This window comes from Aspergillus uvarum, assembly GCF_003184745.1.
Source record: "Aspergillus uvarum CBS 121591 unplaced genomic scaffold BO82scaffold_25, whole genome shotgun sequence".
Lineage (NCBI taxonomy): Eukaryota > Fungi > Ascomycota > Eurotiomycetes > Eurotiales > Aspergillaceae > Aspergillus > Aspergillus uvarum.
Genome location: NW_020291322.1, coordinates 148,448 through 170,292, shown reverse-complemented (window position 1 = coordinate 170,292; position 21,845 = coordinate 148,448). Strand labels below are relative to the sequence as shown.

Sequence of the window (21,845 nt, the reverse complement as noted above, 5' to 3'; positions counted from 1 at the left end):
AGGGGTTCGACAGAGCAAGATTAGCTGGAGACAATCTAATGACCTAATAAGATTCCAAGTTTCCGTCAGCCTGGTTCTTAAACAAGGAGAAGATGCCTGTGGCAATGAACCACCCTATGAGTCGAGTCGGAGAACGCCAACGGGGGTGGCTCAGACCTCGACTACAAGTATGGGGGACACTTACCAAGAAAACGGGAAATTCAGTCTAGTAAAGAAAGCCAAGCCTGGGGATGCCTCCTAGATGGACGGGGAATGCGATTGGTTTATGGCGTCCGAACGGAACGGAGGTAACGCGAGGGGGTTGTCGCGATGAACTGTAAGCGGCGCGGTGGACAGAGTACCGGGCGAAAGCAGGATTTGGAGGAGATGGACAGAATGGAAAAATGCCACTATCGTGGACGGAGGCCAGAAAAGTCCGAGGTATTTGTGCTGTCACTCGTCGAGCGCGCCGAAAGAAGAATGTCTAATAAGGTTGGCTTGGGGTAAGCGACTGGGGAAGGAAGAAAGTCAAGAGAGGAGCTGAAATGAACCAGAAAAAGAAAAGAGGACAGGGCGGCGATCAAAGGAAAAGGCTCCGTCGTTGAGTGGCCATAAGCGAGGCAAAAAAAAAATAAAATAAAGGAGACGGAGCGAAAGGCGGACAAGAGACAAGAATAGATGGATGGGGCCGCGGAGGCGACGGACTGAACCAAAATGGGGAGGGGGAGGGAGGAGGGAACCTTGAAGAGAGGGGAGGGAAGGGGGAGAATCCAAGGCCAGGCAATAAAGTGATAAGAGCGAGGTGGGAAATAGAGGTGTCAGATCAGACCAGAAATAGCCTTGTAGTCTTTGAGGGAAAGGTTGAGAGTAGAATCGCCACCGAAGAAGAGAAGTGAGATATCGTGGTACTTCAATAAATCGGGATTGATTGATGATAAGAGCGAAAGGAAAGAAGGGGGAGGGAAAGGAGGAAGAAGGAAGGAGGAGGGGAAAGAATTGGGAATTTGAGGCGGTACTTGTCCGGGGTAAGGCTAAGGAAGAGCGTAGTCCGAAAGTGGGCTGTGGAGGGGAGAGACCGAGAGGGACTGTTGCCAGGTAAAGCTGGCTGGACTCGAATGAATGGATGGATGGATGGATGGATTGAGAGACACAATCAATAGGCGCAAAGAGCGCCAGAGGCGGTGGACACCGCCCCCACTCCATTAGTGGGCGGTCAATCTCGGCAGTATATTATCTGCCTCGCTCTCTTTCCAGTGGCACTCTCTGTCCGTCGTCTCTTGTCATCCCCAGATTCTCGGATAACTCCGTTGTGGATTGTCAGGATGGGTCATTCCACCTTTGTGATCTTGGCGATGGCTACCATTCCATGCAGCTGATGGCGATGGTAAAAAATTCATTCAAAGCATTCTCTTTGCCCTCACTTTTTCCCCCCTCCTCAGCCCCTCAGCTCTCTCCTCATTACCCCTCGATAGGTAACCCCCGCGCTTCACGCGAGACGGACAGATCTTCCCGTTTCGGGGTCCGTGAGACAAGACTGGGACGGCTTGGCGATCCTACACAGTAAGAGCGCCCCACGGACATTGTCGGACCACGTTGGATCGTCGCATAGGCGCCTTATTGTTCTCCCAATAATCCGGGTTTGATGAACATTGGGCTTCCGCCTAGAGAATCTGCAGGGGCTGAGAAGCCATCACACCTGCATGCTTCTCTTCCTTCGGTCTTTCCCCGGACTCCAAGCCGGTGACGTAAATGATGGCTGATGCTCTCCAGCCGAGGGGCCTCTTTTGCCGATGTAGGTCTTGGCTCGAGTGGCCGCTCTCTTCCGCAGCAATAATGGTCCCAGGATGTGCATGTGCATATGTGTGTATGTGTGTATGTGTGTGTGTGTGTGTGTGTGCGCTTGGGCCATGACAGAAAATAAAGAGAGAGACGATATCCGCCAGGGAAAAATAGAGAACAGAAATCAGGACAGAAGAGGAAATGCGCCATGCTTACCAGGTATTGATGAAAAGGATATAGAAAGGTGATCTGCTCATAGGCGTCCTGAGCGATAATTAGTACTGGCATTAAAGACTTATCTGAGAACCCAGGTTTGATGGCAGAGGTTGGAAGGTTAAGGATGGAATAGTAATTCGATAGAGGGAAACAGATACGCACACGTGGACGATAGGATTGAGCCTCATAGGCTCCACCAACAAGGCCAGGCAGAAGGGGAAAAGCAAAAGGCTTGGAGGACAACACAGTGTTGAACAGGCAGCCTTATCACACCGCAGAAGGGGAGTTTATATGGACGAGTATCGGGGCTTTGAGGGTAAGGGCGGGGGAAGCAGGACACCTAAGGCTGTGAACACTTACATAGACCCTGTTTGAAGTCGACACTTCGACACAGTGAGGGGTTCGTGCTCAGCAACAGAGCAAAAATTGGGACCAGTGAGGAAAGAGAGATGGCTATAAAACCAGGGTCGTATCAGCTCAGCAACAGCTGGGCGATGCAGCGACTCGAGAAGGGAAATCCTAGCGTTGTCGGCCAGGAACACAATAACACAATGGTGATGGGAGAAAAAAGTAAGTTGGGAGAAGGGTATACTTTATAGCTACAGTACAAGAGCTGGCATTCCCGAGACCTAGGGCTGGCAGTGCAGAGGACAAGAAGAATATAAAGGAGATTCACGACAATATTCACTTCCTCTCATTTGCTATATCATGGCTCAGGTCATGCAGGGCGTCGATCCTCAACTCAGCGAGGCTTAACACACCACCCATGGGAATTACTTGCGTAAACCGGTTCTTCAGCCAGATAGAATGTCGCTAAAATGATTCAGGGAAAGTAAAGGGAGAATCAAAAATTAAAATATGAAGAGTATTAATTCCTCCCCGGTGACAAGCGCAACTAGGTAAAAGAAAAAAAAAACACAAACACAATAATAAAATGAAATAAAAGAAAAAAAAATAAATCACTGCATAAACTAAAACGCAGACCAAAGGATGGGGGGAAGGCCAGGGAGAGGGCGAGAGCCAATCAGGATGCAGCAGTTGGTGGGCAAGACGAAGGATATGCTATTCAAATCGCAAGATGCAGGACCTTTAAGCCCGTGAATCAGGCCAATGCGAGAGGTAAGAAGGGGGATGATGGTTGTGGTTGAAGAATCCGACTAGAAAAGGGAGGGAGGGGGAGGAGGGAGGAGGGGTGCAGTATAGAAAAGATAGTAAACTGTCAAGGAGGGTAGCACCATCCGCATAGAGGAGAATAACGTCCATCCTCGAATCCCATGAGCATCTCCCAAGTACTACTATATTTGTCACCTGTTTGCCAGAGAAGTTCAATGACTCACCCGCGTCAGCCTCTGCTTGACGATTACTCTACTAGTCTGCCATCCTCTTCCTTCTCGTTGGGGAGGGTGTGCAGGTTATTCTCATTCACTCGTATAGTGAGTGTATCTGCCCGTTATTCGCCTAAAAGCGGGAAGGAGGTGATGAAGATGAAGCGGCGCGATTGGGGACAGGGCACCATTGCTTATCAACACCGTCGGGAGTTGTCCCGACGCTTAGGGAAGGGAAAGTCGTCTTCGATACGAGTGCAAAGTCCACTAAGAATGTATCAGATGCCAGAACCACCCATCATCATCTCCCCTCCCCCTCCTTCTGCTCTAAGCATACCGGGTCATGTACACATATAGACAGAAAGACTAAATGATCAAGGAGCGTGAGATCTCATGTTTACCTGATTACGCTTCGAGATCAAGGCCTATGACATCATGATTCATCTGAGCAAGAAATGGTTCATCGCCTGTAAGTAGGAATTCCCTGAGAATTGATAGAGAAACGAATTTTGGGACAGACGGTGGCATATCGCGGGTATCGAGGAATGGATGAATGATCTAAAGCTCCCATGTGGAAGAAAGGATCTGTGGCTTGATTCAGCAATCCCTCTACAGCTCTATTAGCTGCCTGCAAACGGCGAGCACTTTATCATTTCGGAGGATCGCTGGACACTAGCGGGATCGACGAGCTGGAGAAACCATGCCGCATTATCATGATTAGTATTGATCGCATCTTACCTCCATTGCAGGCTGCATTAGACCCGAATAGGGAACATGATTGTCTCGGTACCAGAGCCTCATCCTCCTATAGTGATCAGTGATTGTAGCCCTACTGTTTGTCAATACGCGGTCATAGGCTACCTGAGCCACGGACCGCTCTGCAGAAGGCGTTGGATTCGAGTAAAACTGCGATGACTTGCTTCCTTGGAAACCCATTGCCTCCATCCATCGCCTGTCCGAGCACGTCGGGGCTGACAGAGAGGCGGTCCGTGACACGGTGCAGCCAGCAGCCTGTAGCTTCCCGAGAAAGCGTGCATCTGCCTATGCCATCTGATAGGGTGTGGTGGGATCCTTAGTTCTGCAACTCCCTGCTCACTTGGGCATTTGACATTCTAATGAAGTCTAACGCATGGATCTTTACACTAATTTGGTGCCATTCATGGATGGAATTAATTTCCCCCTTCCCCTTCCCCCCTTCCCCCCACCCTCTCCTCTTTTTTAATGCAACACCACCACCACCACCACCCCGGGTATTCATATGTACCCCCCAAGACCCTCTCAATCATCCGACTTCGCTTTTGTAACGGAATTTAAGACATAGATGGCTCATTTTTGCTGCGATCCTTGCCCTTTAGGATGCTGTTACAATCTGGAATACGGGTGACTCCCTCAGGAATGTGGAGGAGCTCCCAACTATCGATCTTGTGTATACTGTCTGGGCATCCATAGCGAGTGCTAAAAACAGACATTAGTCAATCCGACACTGGAATGCTGTCAATTCTCTGGGTCGCCAATCAACTTTGGAGATCAAATCTATCAACGGTCCTGCCTGGCCGCAAACAGCCAGCCCGGTAGCTTTGGTGCATCTCAGCTCTTTATCGAGGCCCACCTTGCGGTGCTATCGCAGACCAGACCGCCTGGTATGCCACAGTCCTGCCTAGTTTATCAGAGGTACAGCCGACAGATGCGAATTACGTCAATTCCTGTATCAGCTGTTATGCTTTCTCCCCTCATGACGGAGTAGAACGCGGTATGTATGTATGGATGGATGTCTGTACGGTACATCACCCCTACCTCTACGAACGATAAAACAATCGTGCATGCATCTCACGGTGATTTGAGAGATATGATGACCCGCACCAGAGCGCAGTGATGGTGTCCGTCTTGAGATGCGATTGCGGCTGCGACAGCGGTCTTTTGGGAGGGCAGAAAATGAGTCAAGAGCATTGGCTCCCGCAATTCGCGCCCGCCCCGGCCCGTCAAGGTTCGGAGTGCATGGCCGATATCCACGGTTACTGCAAGGAGTTTGGCTACACAACATACACTCAATCTCAGAATCAGCACCATAGCACACAAGCCAACATGAAACCTGGTTGATCCAAAAGCATCCTTTACTAGTTGTCACAGCGAGTATTGATACAGGCAACTAGTGACTAGCTGCTGGCTGAAACCTGCAGGTGACCGCGCTCTATTTTGTACTCGGGTTGAGTGATCTTTATAGCCGATGATGTGCGATACGGCCGGGAGAGAGGATCGTCGCGTCTGCCTAGCAGATGGTGGCAACGAAGCTGGGATAGCAGGCAGCTTCTGTGACTCAAACTCAAACTCAAACTCATCCTAGTTCCCAAGCTGGATTTGAGTGTTCAACCTCAGAGTAGCCATATGGCTTGATGATTTTGATGATTGCTATCAACGAACAGTGATAGGTGGGTACGACTGAAGTATCTTGACACTGTTATCTACAAGGCTCTAGCTCTCCGACTGGGAAGCGGAGGCTACCATCTATGTTTGTGTACGAAGTGCCCTGCTGAAGTTGCCTGATGCAACCCAACACTTGACCTCAACATGGACAATCGGCTCTTTTCCGGTAAGATAGGCACAAACTTAATGGCTGGTAGGCTGCGGCAATCAACGGAAGCTCCACCCGAGATCGACTGGACTACTACGTTGATCGTCAGTGACGTTCGATTCGACAGTCGAGCAGAAGTTGGCAATGCGGCTAATGGCTCCGATCAGGTTTTGCCTTGGATCGAGGAACTTACTATTCGGCTGGTGGCTGATACCCATGCGAGGTAAGGTAGATGATAGGGTATAGTACCATTTACCGCAACAAGTAGATGACCCTGTGGTTATGCGCATCGTGGTCAGTTCTCTAGCCTTTAGGCCCACTAATATATGAAGGACGTCAATATTCTATTCCTTGGGGCCGCCGTGTTTGATACTACTACCTACTATAGGTGGTATTAATGCTACTGTATTAAATACAGTATACTTGTACTGAGCACTGTACCTGGTAGAAAGTAGCGCAAGAGGTCAGCGGGAACAGCGCCGCGGGAAATCAACTCATCCCCATGTAGTGGGCGGTGTGGCCCGCCGCCGCTGCTCCAGTCTCAGAGCTTGGGGGCTTGAGATTTAGTGGGTGACCAATTGAATGTATTCAAACCGGGCGGCAAGGGTCAAGTCTCAGTCAGTGATTGGCCAGTTGAAGCTCATCTGGATCCCACCAGCGAATTTTGGGTTGAGTCGAGTCACCGCCTGACAGTACTGCCCCATGCCCAGTTTTCTGATTGGCAGGCGGGGCTATCGGGGCTAACCACCTCAGCCCGTTCCACCACCCCAGGAGAACCTGAAGTCCAACACTCAACCTGGGAACTGCTGCCTCCATTCCACACTTCATTCACTGCGATCGTGGATGATAACAGGCGAGTTTCCTTGAGTCCTGAACAACCCAGACAGTATCAGATCGAACTCAATACCTTACCAACAATAATAACAGCAGCGGCAGCAGAAGCAACAAGAAGTAAGTCTTCCCTCCAGGCTGTTATGACTTTATCCCCAAAATAGCAACTAGCCAGCTGCTCATCCACACACACACCCACACACCTCCATCACCACCACTGCACACCATTACCTCTACTCACCACTAAATACTATCACTACCTCCTCACCCTCACACACACTCTCACCATTCCCCCCTCCTCTTCTCTCCCCTCCCCTCCCCTCCCCTCCCCTTCCCTTTCCCCCCTCCCCCCTCCCACCCACACCCACCCCCTCTTCTTTTGTCGGTCAACCTCCTCTTTCACCCCCCTCCTAAGTCATCTGACGACTGGCTAATCTGCGACCTCTATAGAGTCGATCTCTGTTGGTCTCGACAGAAATAGGGTGGCCCTAGCGTTACCTTCATTCACCACCATCTATTCTTTCTTCCCCCCGGCATCGTCATCGCCCTCATCATCTTGCAGCTCCTATTCCTCCCCTCACCTCCCCCTTTCCCTGTCATTCTCCGGTCTGCGCAGCTCTCCACTTTGCTATACTAGCTTTCATCCCGACCTTGACATTCCTTGCGCTGAGATTGGAGGTTAATCGCCATTCCGGATCGGTGGAAAGGGCTTGGGCCATACAAGTGTTACATCAGCTTCCTCGGAGATATCGTACTGTTTCAGTCCACTCGACTGTCGGGCTGTAGAGTCAACGCTTCTGCGGTTTTCAGCTACAAAGCTGGCTGCTTCAGACAGATAGCTCGCCCCCCTTCCTCCCCTTCAACCTTCCACAGTACCCTATACATACCGATCTGGAAGGAGTCACGGGCTTATCAGCTTTACTTTGCTCGACGTGCGACTAAGCCACTTTGACTCGAGTAGCGGACACTAGGTTTGCCCCGTGCCCAAGCTCCTCGGGAGGCTAGTCCGGTTGCGCGACAGTCATCTGGCCCGCTCAGGTCTCGTCCTATCACTGCCGCACTCGTTTTTCTTGCGTGCAGCTGCTGTGTCTTGCCCTCCTCCTCCAGTGATATTCGCAGATCATCTGCACGCGCATATTGGTTTCCGTCCTGCATAGTCCCTGCAGAGGTCACCTCGCCTTGACACTGCAATATTGCGCTCCCAGTGGTCTGCCCCGTCTTTTACGCTCCTGCAATAGTAGCAGTATCGGCATCCGAGCTTGCCTCTTCCTTTCCGTTGTCGCAGCCCACCTTCCTCCCACCTAGGTCTGGCGAAGCAAATCGTGACCATGGCCACGACTTCCTTCCGGGATTCCGTGAACTCATTGGGATGGTCTCGGAGAGATCCAGATCTACCGGCGCGCACCAACTCGTCAAATGCTCCTTTCCTATCACGGTTGCAATCTTGGAATCCATTTGGGCAAGGAGAGGGCTATCTGCAGCTGCCCACTCATGAAGCTCCAGGAGCTCCTCTGCCAGCCCCGACGCGACGGGAAGAAGAAGATAGTTTCTTTGCTTGTGAGTAGTCCTCCTAGCGCATGATCCGATTATTCCGACAAACTGCCCGTTTCCTTGATTTCCCGCATTGGTTGGTCCAGGTGACAAAGACTCAGTTCCTGCATCGCATCGGAGTTTCACCCAGGCCCTAGTAACGGGCGATACTAATGTCTTCTATTTGGATGTTCCATTCTGTTATATTCCCGTCATTTGAGTTTCGGCCAGGGCTAATCATGCATCCCGTTCTAGTAAGCCGATGGGACCGGATGCTCATTTTCATTGCGTGCAACCTGGGTGCTGCCGTCTGCTTCCTTATTTGCTTTTTCCTCTTTCCAGTCCTGTCGCTCAAACCCCGCAAATTTGCCATCTTGTAAGCTGCTTGTCCCTTATCCCGAATGCTCTTCTGGAACCGTGACACATCTGGAGAATTTGAGGTGGTGGTGTGCTCTTCCTGCCCTTGCTGGAGAGCATGCACGACCAAGCCACATTCCAGCTTCCGTGCTACACTCTCTTGCAACTCATTACTTTATGCGCCAAGGCTGGTGCGAATGAGAAATTGTGGCTGACCCAACCGGTTTTTGCTTGGAAATTAGATGGTCCGTCGGTTCTTTGCTATTCTTGCTATCATGGGCGGTCCTCATGGGACCTATGGTCTATGCCAGACATTTGGTCTCGGGATCACGACTGCCATTCACGGCCGCCTATTTCGGTTCGATCGCCATGACCCTCTACTTTGCTATTGGGGTAAGTTTCCATGCCTCCTCTAAGCTTCGACTGTGGTGCCAAGAGTCATCCCTGTTGCTCCCGTGTCGAGTATGCCTGCGCTATCAGCGCCAGCTGCTCAGCGATCTCAGTAGCTACTGCTGGGGGATCTTGCATGTCGCCTGGAGTTCACTGTGCATGATGCTCGAGGTCTCTTCCAACAAGGATTCATGACATCATGATGCATTGAGTTGCCGGGGCGTTCAAAGTGATCTTCTACTGCAAACCTTCAGCAGTGCTGCTTTCTCTGTGGGAATGCACGTGCAGGTGCAAAGACTCCAGATTGGGATGAGAATAATGGCTAACATGCTTTCACTGTCCCACAGCTCCATTCCACCTTGTTGACCCTGATCTCGTCGATCTTCCAGCTTGCCGCTCTGCTTTGGTATCTTGTCAGCTACTTCCCAATGGGTAGTACTGGTTTGCAATTCATGGGACGATTTGGCGCGCAGCGTGTCACGGCATGGATGACCAGCTGATGACCTTTGCCTCTTTCTGTATAGAGTAACGACGCGACGTTTCTCTTTTTGTGGTCTGCTATAAAAACCTTATTGTATAATACCGCATCTTGGCGCGAACATGAGCATGATGGAAGCGTGGTTGGTCGACAAACGGTGGAGTTTGCTGATTGGGTCCTGGTGGTTCCATATCACAACTTCTGACCTCCTACCTTACCTACCTTCAACCGAACTACAATCTCTCGTATGGCCAATCAATCCAACATGTAAGATGTTACAACAGTGCACTTCGAACCCAGCCCGTTTTCTTCGGGATTTCGTTCTTATCTATCAATCCATCTTCTCTTACCGCATCTTCTCCAGTTCCCTTCTTCTCCATCCTGCATGATTTCTCAGCAGAAAGTACGACCCTTGTTCCTCCCCCTGCTGCTCTAACCTCACATCCTCTCTTCCTTCTCCTCTATCCCTATCCAGACCCAACAAGGTCTTCCACCCCATACCCCACGGAAGGAAATCTGAAACCTCAAATTCTAAATCAAGTAACAGTCTCAACCGCACATTTCATACAAGGATTATTGCATGCATGCATGCATGGATGTATGCGGTGCGTGTACGTGTGCGTGTACCTGTACGCGTGTGTATGTGTGTGGTTTCCCCTTTCCTCCTCCTAAAAGTCCCCGGCGCCTCGTTTGTCCAACCATCTTCCTTTCTTTATTTTCTTGGTTTTCGTGGCTAGCGCTACGCCTCCAACCATGTGTGAGTCGCTGTTCTTCCCTGCTTTGCCCTGCCCTGTCCTGTCCTCTTCACCAGAAACCTTGTCTCGCTAGGTTGGCGGCGACATTGTGTTTGACTGGAACAAGAAGGAGATAGTTTTGAATTGTGGGTTCATGTTACGCGAGATCGGGCTAGGTGATAAGTGCATGTTTCCGGAGGGTGCGATATCTGGCTTTTGGGATTGGGTTGGCGAGGGCGTGGGGTATGGGTTTTCCGGGGGAAGGAGAGGTAAGGTAATTACTTAATAGCTTGGAGAGGTGAGAGGGAAAAGAACGTTGTTCGGTTTCGCTATTGCTGATGGGTTGGTAGGGGCAAGGGGACGGGGAGGGAGGGGATATTGTTTGGTCTTGAGGTGTACTTAGAACTCGGGAAAGATTTCCAGGTGGATTGCTTGGTTTGTTTTCTGATGGGGATGGGGATGGTTTTCGGGTTCAGAGGCTGGGGAGGTACTTGTACATGGGCTGTGTACTGTCTCTTGTGTGGACTGTACTTTCGATAAGGGTACCTTGTCTCTTTGGAGGGGACTTCCTCTCTAGAGATAGAGATACTCGGGATTCATGCTACGTGGAGAGTGAGTTACCGTTCCCTTCGAGGTTCTGTCTGCTCGATTATGTTTTTGTTCTGACTTAATGCAATGCATTACAGCATCTCATGGTCTTCTGGATAGCTGATACTAGGGGTATGCTCAGGACATGGTATGCTTAGGATAAGCCGAGACAGATCTGCGCTCCAATCACTGCAATACATCTACTAGCATTTTCGCTTTCATCCCGGCGTTTCTCTTCCCCTCTTTGGACTGGAATCGCGAGTCGAAGATCTCCATGTATCTCTTCACGGCATCGATGTACTAGCCCATGTCGACCAGCAGTACCGCGCCTTTGAAATCCCCTACTTCCCCCGGCTCATCACCATCCCTACCGAGCCATGAACGACCTTGACGCCTGGAATCTCCGCTTCCCAAATGCCGGTCTCGCCGCCAGAGCCAACTTCATGCCACCGCTTGAGCAGGTCGTTGCTCTCCACCGGCTTGACCTCCTGGGAGACAGTGCCGACCGTGATGTGGGGGATCTCGTTGGCGCACGGCCAGTCGCCCTGGCTCCCGTCTTCTGGCGGCATGATGCGCGCGACGAAGGCCATGAGGCGGTTGTCCCAGATGAGGCGCTCAAGACGCACGCGGGCGGGCGCAAGGATGGGGGTGATGGTGGGATCGGATTCGGGCTTGCTCTTCATCTTCTCGACGTAGTGGCGGGTGTACCCATCCCAGATGTCGGGACTGTCTCTCTTCGAGGCACGATGGATCAACGTGACATGGAAGGCGGGCTGAATGCGGCGCGATCTCGCGAGCTGGTGGTAGATGCGGGCTCGCTCGGGGTCGCTGGAAGGCGGGAATAGCGACCGCAGGACGTTCGTGATCTCGGCTGCCGGCAGGCTGATGCAGAAGTACTCGAGCTTCTTGGCCAGATCCTCAGCAGTCGGAGCTACCGTGTTGTCGGGGGTGTTGGTTTTGTTGTTACCCTTGTTCTTCTGTTTCTGGACTTGTTTGGCTGAGCTATAACCCTGGCTGAGGTCGAGCTCCACCTGATAGTCGTTCATCGCCCAGTTGATGGCGTCGTCCAGCTGTTGTGCGGTGGGAACCTCCTTCACCAGTTTAGGGTAGGACGAGTGTAGGGCTTTCACGACTGTCTCGAGGTTCTCCCGCGAAGAAGCTGCGACATCCAGATCAATAACCTCGTCAAAGTCTGAATCTGGGATACGGTCTGTATTGACGCCCTCGAAGCGAGTAAGGAACCCCTCCATGATCCCGATGATCTCTTCTGTGTTCTTGGTGCCTGCGCGGATCGTCTGGTGGTTGTCGCCACGAGTTAGTACCCGCTGTCTCGTAACCTCCCGAATACCAGGGAGCATCTCCGGCTTGGGGTCGTGGACGTAGTGAAGAGCCACGAATCGAGCTCGGGGAACCCCGGCGGAAACATCCTGTATGAGCTGCTCGCGTTCGCGCTTCTGGTGATTGTTTCGGTCCGCAACCACCACGGGATGTATGGCAAGCAGTTTGTTTATATCCATGGCGAACTTCTTTGGTTTGTTCTTCTGCTTCGGGATATTGTCGTTCTGCACTTGGCCCCAGTTGAACAATTTGACCAGGGCAAGACCCACGGTGGTCTTTCCGCACCCCAAGGAAGCTACAGGGACCAAGACAACATCTCTTACGACTTCCTCCTTTGAGTCTTCGGCTTCCATTTGGATGATTTCCGAACCGTTCAGCCCGTGCTCCTGAAGAAAGCCTTCTCGCATGGCAATGATCCCGTGGTTCTTGTTATACTGCTCTCCTAAGTGCGGGTTCTGTGCAAGCTGTCTGCGAGCATACTGCAGATACAGTTCCGTGACCTTCTTGTGCTTCTTGATATTGGGATATTTGCCGGCGATGATCGCTTTGGTGCACTCGCGCCACTGTCTGTACATCAAGTAAGGCTCTTCGAACTTGTACTTGAAAAACCAATCATGGTAGGGAGGACGGCCACCTTCACCCATCTGGCAGCGAATCACAAACCCTTCGGTCTCGCGACCATCCCATGTTCCGGTCTCCGCACACTCCTCCAGGAACTTCTTCACCTGGTCGAGGTCCTCGTACACAACGAAGTTAGCCTTTTTGAAGCCCCACGAGTCGGCGAAGGCGTGGACTTCTGCGCTGGAGCACGTAGCAAACTTCGGAACGTTGAAGTTGAGACCGTGTAGGTAGATTCCTGAGACCGTCTCGTCGTATGCAAGGACATGCTCTTCGAAGGTGTCGTCACAGAGCTCGCCTACTGCCGTCACATTGAGTCTGCGCAATTCTCGTGCCAAGTCCTTGACAGATTTTCCGACGGACTTCACATGCCTCTCAACCCACCGTTCACCGGCCTGGGCGTGGCTCACCTCCGCATCATTTCGAACACCCGTCGAGTGCTTACTGCAGACCAGAAGAGTTCCGTCTTCGAGCCCAGAGATGAAGATGATGCACCCATTCTCTTTCACGCTAAGCTCGTACGGCCCTCGTGTGTTCATTTCAATGTTCCTCCACTTTGTCGCGTTGACCTCTTCGATGTTGAAGAATTTATCATATCCCCGGACCGCGATTTCATGTGTCCCATCCTTCCTTTGGGTGGTGAAAAGACCTCGAGCGTAGGTGGGGAGATCGTGACGTCGGTAATCCCAGTCCATGAACTTCCAAGAATTCACGCTGATGCCGTCGGTCTTGTCCACGTCGAATGTCGACTTCTTGCAGGTGAAGGTCCTCTTGCTCTCAGCTTTGCCTCTCTTTCTCGCCTCTTCCAGGCACTCCACAAGCTGAGCTACTTCCTGCTCGTCCTGCCGGACCGGTGTGATGTTCTCGTAGGACATGGTCGTAAATCGGTGCTTCGTGGTAGCTTGGGCCGCAGGTGTAAAGCACCGGGGGTGCTGAAGGCGCGCGTGAAGGAGCTCAGGCCGACGGCTTCGAAGGAAGGGAGGGGCAGCTGACTTGTGTCGCCTGGGCCAGGAAGCAATTGCTCTTGAAATCAATCTCGCTGGCTTCATCAAACAGATGAATTTTTATCGTGAGGTGCAGTGCTCAGCGAATCATCACAAGCAGACAGTGACGAGGGTCAGCCTTGTCGCAAATTGGAGTTGCTTATCGGCTTTGTTCGTATGCGGGGCAGAGCTACTCCACAGGTGTACCTTTTTTTTACTGCACCAACCATCCGCTTACCCGATTCGGTTGCCGCCGCTTTTGTCAAGGCGATCCTGGAGTCCATGGTGGGATCACCACCTGTTCTCTTCTTGATGTTATCGCCCTGCAAGCAAGGCAGTTAGTTAATATCAGCGGGAATCAAGAGTTTCTGATCATATTCATCAATATGAATCAAGAGCTGTTCAGTACCAACGCCAAAATGGCTAAAAACCTTGATTCCTGGCAGCGTAACATGGTAGTATGGACTATGCGTCATTCCGTCGTTCCGACCAAGTCAAGCAGTTGTGCGCCGATGCTGGGTTCAGGCTCTTATACCTGCTGCCATATTCACTGGACTTCATTCCTATCGAAGAGTTCTTTGCCGGACTGATGTGTTTTATAAAGAAAGCTTGACCCAACGTCCAGAACGAGTTTCAAGGGAGGATTTCATGTCTTTCTTCAGCGATGCCTTCACGAAGTTTTCGCAAGAAGAGTGCCCAGGGCCATTTTCGACATATGGGCCTAACAGTGGAAAGACAGCCATTGATTGCACTTTCTCGAATTCATGTATACATATGATATTTTACCATGCTAAACCAGTTTTTGGGGGGGGGAGGGCGGCCTCGCTCAATAATAACGCGTGACGGGGGGCAGGCCCTGTAACGTATCATTTTTCTGGACATTGTGGCAGTTAGTATCTGGTTTTGTTGCAAGGAGGTAAGCACGAACAATAGCTTCCCGAAACACTTGACAAGCTCGACTTCATACTCGCAGTATGCTTTCTCACGAATGTTCATATCTTGAAACTTCATGGCAACACCAAAATCAATCCATACGATTCTACTGCCGGACACAGCAAGCATATTCTTTGGATAGATGTCGTGGTGATGGATGAGTGCTTTGTGGATCTGTTTGATCCCATCAACCGCATAGCGAAACAGGTCATCAAAATAATTCACGCAATTTAGCTTTTCGGCTGCTGGTAACTACTCAAGTACAAACGCCCTCGGTATGAATTTATCCTTCTTGAAACAATTCAGCTGTTGGTTGAAATTGGACGGATCGAAGCGATCAATGAAGCCGTGGAAGAACGGAACAAAACCACTGTCACGCAGGCCAATTTGAGAAGATTACAATATGCATGCAGCTCGCAACGGAAACGATTCAGGTCTCATCCTGGATCACCATTATCATGGAACTGATATATCAGTGCCGTCCTAGAATGGCAAAGAAGCTTGACTGACCAGCTTCATAATGCGTGGTCTTCCCGCATATTCGTACTTCGAGTACAGTCGAAGCTTCCGATCGGCTGAACTCCCGTTGAATGACAATATCGTGAGAATCCAGATCAAGAGAGCAATAGCCCTGCGGGCCCATGATTGTTATAGGAGCCAGATGGGATCAGGGTTTGTGGGTAAACTGAGTTCGGTTTCGGGCAGGATAGCTGGCACCAAGAACGCGCCTCTTTTAAGTTACATAAACTTCTAGACACATGTGATATGCTGATTTAAACACTTCAAGCACCCCGCATTCCTTCATTCCGGAACCTCAACCCTGGTATGAGACCCACCCTTACGGAGTACTTCGACGGCTTTGCGTTTCCATGGCATTAGAGTAACGAATCGCCCCGTGGCCGGAATTCGGCTACCCAGTTTCCATTCAACGATATGGAGAACTATTGAATTCCACACTGATTCGTCCTGACCCATTTACCTCGCCCCCTACCCCACTGAGAGATGGACACACATTTCATCTTCGTCTCGGATCTCGTTATGAGCCGGTTGAGACGCGGCCGTCGAGCTGGTTTTGAACAACCCGCGCCGGAGCTCCAATTACGGCAGCTGTCTGTCATAATAATTGACGGAGGGGGATCTGCACGGATCATCGATCAGTTCCGGCCGGACGCAGCGTTTATTGTCGTTGGTGCAAGTCTCACCACAGGCGCCAATCGAGCGCCTGGGGAACTTGAAAAGGTCTCCTGGAAGTGAAGGTCTTCAATGCGCTTCTCACAAGACCTGCCGGATCAGCGAGAATATAGGCAGGTTTTGGCTCAAGTGAATTTCTATATGGAACAGCACCACACCCAGTACGGGTCTATCCTCTCAGACGCCGAGCTTGTCGCAGTGAAACGACTGGATGACAATGGTCGTTTAGCCGTCGCTACATCCATTCCATGGTCAAGTGGAGGTGTTGGGAGGCTTTCGGTCTTGCTAGGACTGTGGTACCTTGGCATGCTAGCGGCTGAGAGCAATAATTGGTCGCTACACTAGGCTCATATTACTTTTCGTGCACAGAGTTTCCTGATCCGCTCTTATAGCTATCTCTGTAGCTATTCAAGGATCACTTGAAGCGTACAATATGATTCATCACTCTAACGCCTTATGAGGCCAGACTAAACCAAGATTGGTATATAAGCGAAATATATTCGACCGATGTAGGTATAATAAATCGCAGTCTGCTACACGAGTATGATTCTGTAAACAAAGAATACCCTCCGAGGTCCTGCATGCCATCAAATTTCTAGACTGGCAATTCCCAGACCTTTAGTTCTACTACTGCTGTAGTACTGTAATTGATGCCTCTCCTTTCAGCAACGGTATCTAGAGTGATTTGCTTTAAATGCCAGCTCAGGTTGAGACTGAGTTAGACAGACCAAAAGTTCCGTTTTCGATTTGCAGCCACAATATCTTGGTGATGATGTTAGGGCTATCTGGGCATTGGGTGTAGTATATCATCCGAGCTTTGTATAGTTCATTTATAACGGTTACTCAGAGTCAGAATCTAGTACTCCTATCTGAGTGTAGCCCGCGTCGGCTGTGGTTTCTTTTGCAAGCCGATTAACGACAGCTTTGTGGCTGTCGACCTTTGCTCATGAATTTTTTATCCCGAGCTCGTTTAATAAATTTGCATAGCGCAGTGACAAAAACACATTATCCTTTCTTTTCATGATTTTTCGAAGGAAAGCTGCAGAAAACCTCCCAAGCTTTATCGCCTTGTCGATGAATGGTATTCAACAGTCTCTGAGTATCGGATTACTGTCGCATGCTACTTGATCCTCGATCAGAATATGTATATTTGAATGGTAGAATATTCGTTGCCTTGCCAGATCTCCTCCACAACGCGAGCCTATGATTCCAAGCTTTGAGATTTTCTTTCGCGCACTCTGCATGAGAAGGAATATTGTATTTATCAGCAACTATATACGCCTTTATGTCCAGGAGAGTATGATTTTCTTCCGAAAGGTCTCCAAAGGTTGGTCTCGTGTCTGTATAGCTTTGTCTATACAGAGCTGGACCATCATCATATTGACTGCCTTGGGGTTGTCGTCAGGTAGACTGATTCTTCCGGTCACAACCTTCTGAATATTATCAGCTATTATTGATATAGCTCTCTATGTTGTCCTTACAAGGAAGTTTGGGCGATATGTTGCGACCAGGACGTCAGACCGAGCACTTATAATCGCCCGATGTACTCAATGATTATGATTGACATAAGAGATAATCATATCCGAACACTCACTTGAAGCTATGACTTGCTATAAGAGTGAGCGATACAATCCACACGACCATTTCTTCAATGCCCAGGAGCCTGGGGCAATCCAATGTTCTTTTTCCGAACCTGATTGCTGCAACACTGAGGCAAACCTCGACACTGGGATGTAAGCAGGACTTGGTATCTGAGCCTGTGTAGGGTTACTGAAGACATTAAATGTCCGGAGTTTGAGTATGCTCTTTTTTTCCCGGTCGCCGCCCCCTCCGACCGGACCCCTCCTTTTGCGTTAGTCTAACTGATTCAAAATCTCCCCACCCCCAGTTACAACTTTCCCTACCTCATTCTATTTAACTAGCGACTCAAGGTTTGTTTATTCTCACTGAAAGACCCAAATTTGACCTCACTGACTCAAACGATAATTGTCTAGCCGCCACGATGAGTCAACCCAACCCCTACATTCTGGCCGCCGAAAACCCCTCCGCTCTTCTAACGCTATTGCGCTCGAATCCATCCATCGCGTCCGGTCAAGATGAGCACGGCTACTCACTACTTCATGCTGCCGCCTCCTACGGTCACATCGATCTTCTGCGCGCCCTGGTGAAAGAGTTCAACGTGGACGTCAACCTTCTTGACGAAGATGGCGAGACGTGTCTGTTCGTGACGGAGAGCGTCGAGATCGCAAAGTGCCTGGTTGAAGAACTCGGTGTCGACTACAACAAGAGGAACGATGAGGGCTTGGCTGCTTATGAGACTATTGAGAACGATGACTCGTTCCCTGAAGTTGCAGCTTATCTGCGGCAAGTCGCAGGTGTCCCAGCCCCCGCCCCTGCAGATTCTTCGGCGGATGTCGCCTTGAACCAACCTCCTCCTCTGCCTGCGAACCTGCAGCTGAACCTGGGCACGGTGTCGGAGCAAGAGGCCAATGCGGGAATCGAGCAGGTGGACCCCGAGTTCAAACGTCGGATTGATGAGCTGGCCGCGCGGGAAGACTTCCACAGTGAAGCCACGCAGGCCCAGTTGCGAGAGTTGGTTATGGATGCAATCCGAGGCTCTAGTATCGAGACTGACGAGCGGGGTGTGCGTCGGAGAACGGATTGAGAAGCTGCGGGCTTCACTTCAAGGACCATTTTGGCTTGCCAAACAGCTTCCGCTTCTCTCATTTGAGTCGTCATGGGCGCATTGGTCTGTTTTGGCCAGCCTGCGAGGCATCTAGCGATCTCGAACTACCATTGAGTCTCAACCATTCTCGCCGCTCTATAGGGTAACAGCGCAGCGCTATCTCGAGCATTTCAACTTGGACGTATACCTACTCCAAGTCTTGAAAGGGACAGCCAATTTGCGTCAACCCCAAGGTTCCGCTCGGGCTTTGATGAGATGCGCTTATATCGGGCAACCATATCTTGTTGAGTTCTGGCAGCTACGAAGACTATATACTACATGCACATTATTAAATGCTGTGTCTCAACTAGCAAAATTAATGCAAACTCTCTACATGCACTCTTTGTAAGACTCTCTTCCCCATCGGCAAGTGATCAACAAGGGCTCTTTTATAAATTGCCACGATGGTTGAATCTCCAGTCGCATGTAACTTAGACTGAAGATATGTCATCTCACGTGATCATGTGCCTTTTCCCCGCATCGCCCGCACGCGTACTCGGACCTCCTGTTACTCCAACCATCCAATTACCTGCCTTTGCTTGTTCAGGTGCATCCCTCGTTCAAGCCTGGCTCTCCGGCCAAAGTACTGTTTTCTTCCTATCCAGTTCCGCTTTACGTTGAAAGCCCCTTGTCACCATGAACCCGGCACTCGGTTCCGACACGCCTCCTCCCCCGCCTCCGAAGCCCAGCAGCCACGAGGCCAGTCGAAGAGGCACACCCCAACTCAACTCACCTTTGCCCGGCACCCCGCAGCAGCTACACAGAGCGTATAATCAACAGGAAAGAATGGACATGTTTTCAGGGAACAGATATTCCTCACCAGGGGTTCCTCCGAGCTCCCAGAATGTGCTGCCCCAACCACCTCCTGTCGAAGAAGGTTGGCTACCGAGTAGTGTCAAGGACAAGAGGTATAATCCCCATTCAATACCAATCTTACGCTGTCGCAAGAACATCCCTCTGACTATGATCTTCTCCGCAGTACTGTGGATTTGCAAACCGTTCTCAAAGACCCGAACCTCATCTCCGCGCTGTCGAGCCAGCATCCATCCTACACGGCGCACCAGCAGCATCTGGAATCCCTCCTGAAATATAATAAAGACCTGGCAAACCGTCTTCTCGAGCTTCAGTCGCAGATGTCGGAGCTACGGTCCTCGACGGAGACCCTTCTCCTGACCCATCAGTCGCTCGAGGTTTCCTGGCGGAAGAAGCAATCCGAGATGGATGCTGCCCTGGCCCCGTGGTCGCCCAAGGCGCTGTACCAGAGGCTGGCGGCTTCGATATCGGAGCAGGAGGCTGTTTGTCGAGCGGTGGAGGAAAGTTTCCTAGAGGGGGAACACCATGGCCGGGCGTCGGAGAAGGAGGTCGCGGACTGGGTTCGACGGGTCAGGGCGGAGTCGGCCAAGTTGGCCGCGAGGAGGGAGGCGAAAGCTAGGTGGGATGAGGGACGGGTAGGAGGTTGGAGGTGATGGAAGCAGCCCGCTCAATTCGAGGGTTTCACTACGCTGGGTTATTATTGTGCCCCTAAAGGCCCCGGGACGGGATGCGTTTCCTAGACATTGCTAAGCGTACGGGACAAAAGCATGAGGGCGCGAGAAGACAACCCCACGGCCTACAGAAATCTTCCAAATGACTCCTGCACTGTCACATTTTCCACTGGCCTAATACCCACCGCTATCTGGTCAGGATGTAGGGAATCTATTCCCTTGCTGCTTTACGGCCACTCTCGAGGTCAACATCCTGATTCCTGGGCTCTGCTCTCACTGGCGGTGGTGCATATTTCGCAGTTGCCCAGTTGTCCGCGCCGACATGGCTCGGCAGTCCCACGCTTCGGAAGAAAGCATGGCTACTGTCCCTCGCCCCCCAAGACCAGCCTGCACCGCGCATCACGGGAAGCTGGTAAAGTCGAAAACCGATCCACGCGAAGACGATTCCCATGACTGATCCAAAGATGATATCGAATCCATGGTGGCGATAGTCGAACCACCGCGAAGCAGCTATGAAGCACGCCACCGCTATGGGCACGAATACGATTATGAGCAGGTAAACCGGCGGGGCTGCTCCCTGCTTTCGAATGGTGTTACGTTCCTGTCTCTGCAATTCCTGGCTAAGCGGTGAATGGGCGAGATAGGGAAATCCGATGGACAGTTTGGCACAGAGCCATAGAGTGAGATACGTCAATCCGCCAAATGCGACTGTTGATTAGGCATCAGCGCTGTCGCTTCCTCGCAATACCCTTGGGTTTCCCTGGGAACTGATCGCTTACAAGAAGAATGCCCACTGGGGAAACTCGAAAAGCCATCAACAGCCAACTCTCGCGCTTGATTTTGACAGATCTCCCAGGTGACCAGTGTCGGAGCTCCATCGAGGCTGGATCCCAGGCCGCTGACAGCGAAGGTGTTAATCTTGGAGAGATCCGGATCGCATCGGGCGAGCATATCCGGCCGAGGTTTCCCAAACAGATCCTTCAGCCCCTCGGTCGCCATATAGGCCCCCGCAAGCGATATACCCAGACCCAGCCATCCGGCATTCCACTCCCATACCTTGTACCGCCACAATTTTGCGCGTGCCACTATCGTCGTCTCATGGTTTGTCATCGCCGGGCCCAAGGGGATGAGCACCAGCGCCCCGAGGACGATGATTACGGCCGGGACAATCAAGGCGACCACCGCCACCACACTGACCGATACGGTATCATGGTCTCTGTGGGGGAAGGAGATGCTTGGATCCGTGAGGGAAAATGGCCTCTGATTGGGAGAGACGCGACCGAATCCAAAGCCTATAAGTGCGATACCACTGCAGGGAGAGAATACCATGAGTACTGTATATACACACCAACGAAACAGGATCTAAACCAGCTTTCTGGGGAGGTCTAATTGGCAAAAACGCACATGATAAGTATCCAGTCAAGGATATACGAGACGACCAGTCTCTTGGAAAAGCGCACATGCGCTGCCCCGAGGCCGCCGCCTGCTCCCGTCGCCGCTGTAGATGGTTGTTGTTCGTTCTGGTTGGAGTTGCGCGCCATGGCCGATGGGTGATGATGTCATTCACCAAAGTTGACGGGATAGGAACCTTGAAGTATAGTTAGTGTACAGTACAAAATAGCAAGCTCGAGGTCGTTATTTACTGGTCAGGAAAGTCTCGAGTTCAATCCTCAAAGAAAAAGAAAGTCTGAGCAAGAGAGCGAGCTGGCAGATTCTCCTGACCTCCCAATTTTTTTTTGACCTCGTATGCGAGGGTGTGTTGGAGCTCAGTGGAACTTGCAACCGACCTGTAGGTTG

The 21,845-nt window shown here is 51.1% G+C and overlaps 9 protein-coding genes across 9 annotated transcripts; 6 read left to right on the top strand and 3 right to left on the bottom strand.

The window, feature by feature from the left end:
* Nucleotides 1-8,027: 8,027 nt before the first annotated feature.
* Nucleotides 8,028-9,476, top strand: BO82DRAFT_282933 (putative Golgi traffic protein SFT2; the record flags this gene model as incomplete). The annotated part of the gene is made up of 4 exons (XM_025631390.1): nucleotides 8,028-8,256; nucleotides 8,485-8,605; nucleotides 8,829-8,979; nucleotides 9,324-9,476. The coding sequence occupies 4 exons, from the start codon at nucleotides 8,028-8,030 to the stop codon at nucleotides 9,474-9,476; spliced, it is 654 nt and encodes a 217-aa protein (XP_025492180.1).
* Nucleotides 9,477-10,831: 1,355 nt separating this feature from the next.
* Nucleotides 10,832-13,879, bottom strand: BO82DRAFT_354147 (tRNA ligase). Its single transcript, XM_025635139.1, has one exon. The coding sequence runs from the start codon at nucleotides 13,605-13,607 to the stop codon at nucleotides 11,118-11,120; it is 2,490 nt and encodes an 829-aa protein (XP_025492179.1). The 5' UTR covers nucleotides 13,608-13,879; the 3' UTR covers nucleotides 10,832-11,117.
* Nucleotides 13,880-14,541: 662 nt separating this feature from the next.
* Nucleotides 14,542-15,291, bottom strand: BO82DRAFT_383300 (uncharacterized protein; the record flags this gene model as incomplete). The annotated part of the gene is made up of 4 exons (XM_025638001.1): nucleotides 14,542-14,612; nucleotides 14,660-14,882; nucleotides 14,913-15,018; nucleotides 15,155-15,291. The coding sequence occupies 4 exons, from the start codon at nucleotides 15,289-15,291 to the stop codon at nucleotides 14,542-14,544; spliced, it is 537 nt and encodes a 178-aa protein (XP_025492178.1).
* A 258-nt stretch (nucleotides 15,292-15,549) lies between these two features.
* BO82DRAFT_354146 (uncharacterized protein) lies at nucleotides 15,550-16,049 on the top strand. The gene has a single exon (XM_025635138.1). The coding sequence runs from the start codon at nucleotides 15,651-15,653 to the stop codon at nucleotides 15,900-15,902; it is 252 nt and encodes an 83-aa protein (XP_025492177.1). The 5' UTR covers nucleotides 15,550-15,650; the 3' UTR covers nucleotides 15,903-16,049.
* Nucleotides 15,820-16,215, top strand: BO82DRAFT_354145 (uncharacterized protein). Its single transcript, XM_025635137.1, has one exon. It carries the CDS (start codon nucleotides 15,912-15,914, stop codon nucleotides 16,182-16,184), a length of 273 nt encoding a protein of 90 aa, XP_025492176.1. The 5' UTR covers nucleotides 15,820-15,911; the 3' UTR covers nucleotides 16,185-16,215.
* A 1,546-nt stretch (nucleotides 16,216-17,761) lies between these two features.
* BO82DRAFT_354144 (ankyrin repeat protein) lies at nucleotides 17,762-18,898 on the top strand. The gene has a single exon (XM_025635136.1). The coding sequence runs from the start codon at nucleotides 17,842-17,844 to the stop codon at nucleotides 18,502-18,504; it is 663 nt and encodes a 220-aa protein (XP_025492175.1). The 5' UTR covers nucleotides 17,762-17,841; the 3' UTR covers nucleotides 18,505-18,898.
* Nucleotides 18,899-19,200: 302 nt separating this feature from the next.
* Nucleotides 19,201-20,030, top strand: BO82DRAFT_374357 (vacuolar protein sorting family 37 protein; the record flags this gene model as incomplete). Its single annotated transcript, XM_025637419.1, has 2 exons — nucleotides 19,201-19,472; nucleotides 19,544-20,030. 2 exons carry the CDS (start codon nucleotides 19,201-19,203, stop codon nucleotides 20,028-20,030), a joined length of 759 nt encoding a protein of 252 aa, XP_025492174.1.
* On the bottom strand, nucleotides 19,955-21,806 carry BO82DRAFT_71535 (phosphatase PAP2 family protein). The gene is made up of 3 exons (XM_025641487.1): nucleotides 21,692-21,806; nucleotides 20,828-21,636; nucleotides 19,955-20,756 (listed from the first exon to the last, which is right to left on the bottom strand). Exons 2-3 carry the CDS (start codon nucleotides 21,375-21,377, stop codon nucleotides 20,260-20,262), a joined length of 1,047 nt encoding a protein of 348 aa, XP_025492172.1. The 5' UTR covers nucleotides 21,378-21,636; nucleotides 21,692-21,806; the 3' UTR covers nucleotides 19,955-20,259.
* Nucleotides 21,455-21,789, top strand: BO82DRAFT_354141 (uncharacterized protein; the record flags this gene model as incomplete). Its single annotated transcript, XM_025635135.1, has 2 exons — nucleotides 21,455-21,636; nucleotides 21,692-21,789. The coding sequence occupies exons 1-2, from the start codon at nucleotides 21,509-21,511 to the stop codon at nucleotides 21,786-21,788; spliced, it is 225 nt and encodes a 74-aa protein (XP_025492173.1). The 5' UTR covers nucleotides 21,455-21,508.
* Nucleotides 21,807-21,845: the final 39 nt, after the last annotated feature.

What these genes read in the sequence shown, in the direction of transcription:
- BO82DRAFT_354147 (XM_025635139.1), bottom strand. Translation starts at nt 13,607, where the DNA reads ATGTCCTACGAGAACATCACACCGGTCCGGCAGGACGAGCAGGAAGTA.
- BO82DRAFT_354146 (XM_025635138.1), top strand. Translation starts at nt 15,651, where the DNA reads ATGGACACACATTTCATCTTCGTCTCGGATCTCGTTATGAGCCGGTTG.
- BO82DRAFT_354145 (XM_025635137.1), top strand. Translation starts at nt 15,912, where the DNA reads ATGCGCTTCTCACAAGACCTGCCGGATCAGCGAGAATATAGGCAGGTT.
- BO82DRAFT_354144 (XM_025635136.1), top strand. Translation starts at nt 17,842, where the DNA reads ATGAGTCAACCCAACCCCTACATTCTGGCCGCCGAAAACCCCTCCGCT.
- BO82DRAFT_71535 (XM_025641487.1), bottom strand. Translation starts at nt 21,377, where the DNA reads ATGGTATTCTCTCCCTGCAGTGGTATCGCACTTATAGGCTTTGGATTC. An exon ending in CCCCAGTGGGCATTCTTCTT is followed by an intron (nt 20,757 to 20,827) that starts GTAAGCGATCAG and finishes CCTAATCAACAG; the next exon opens with TCGCATTTGGCGGATTGACG.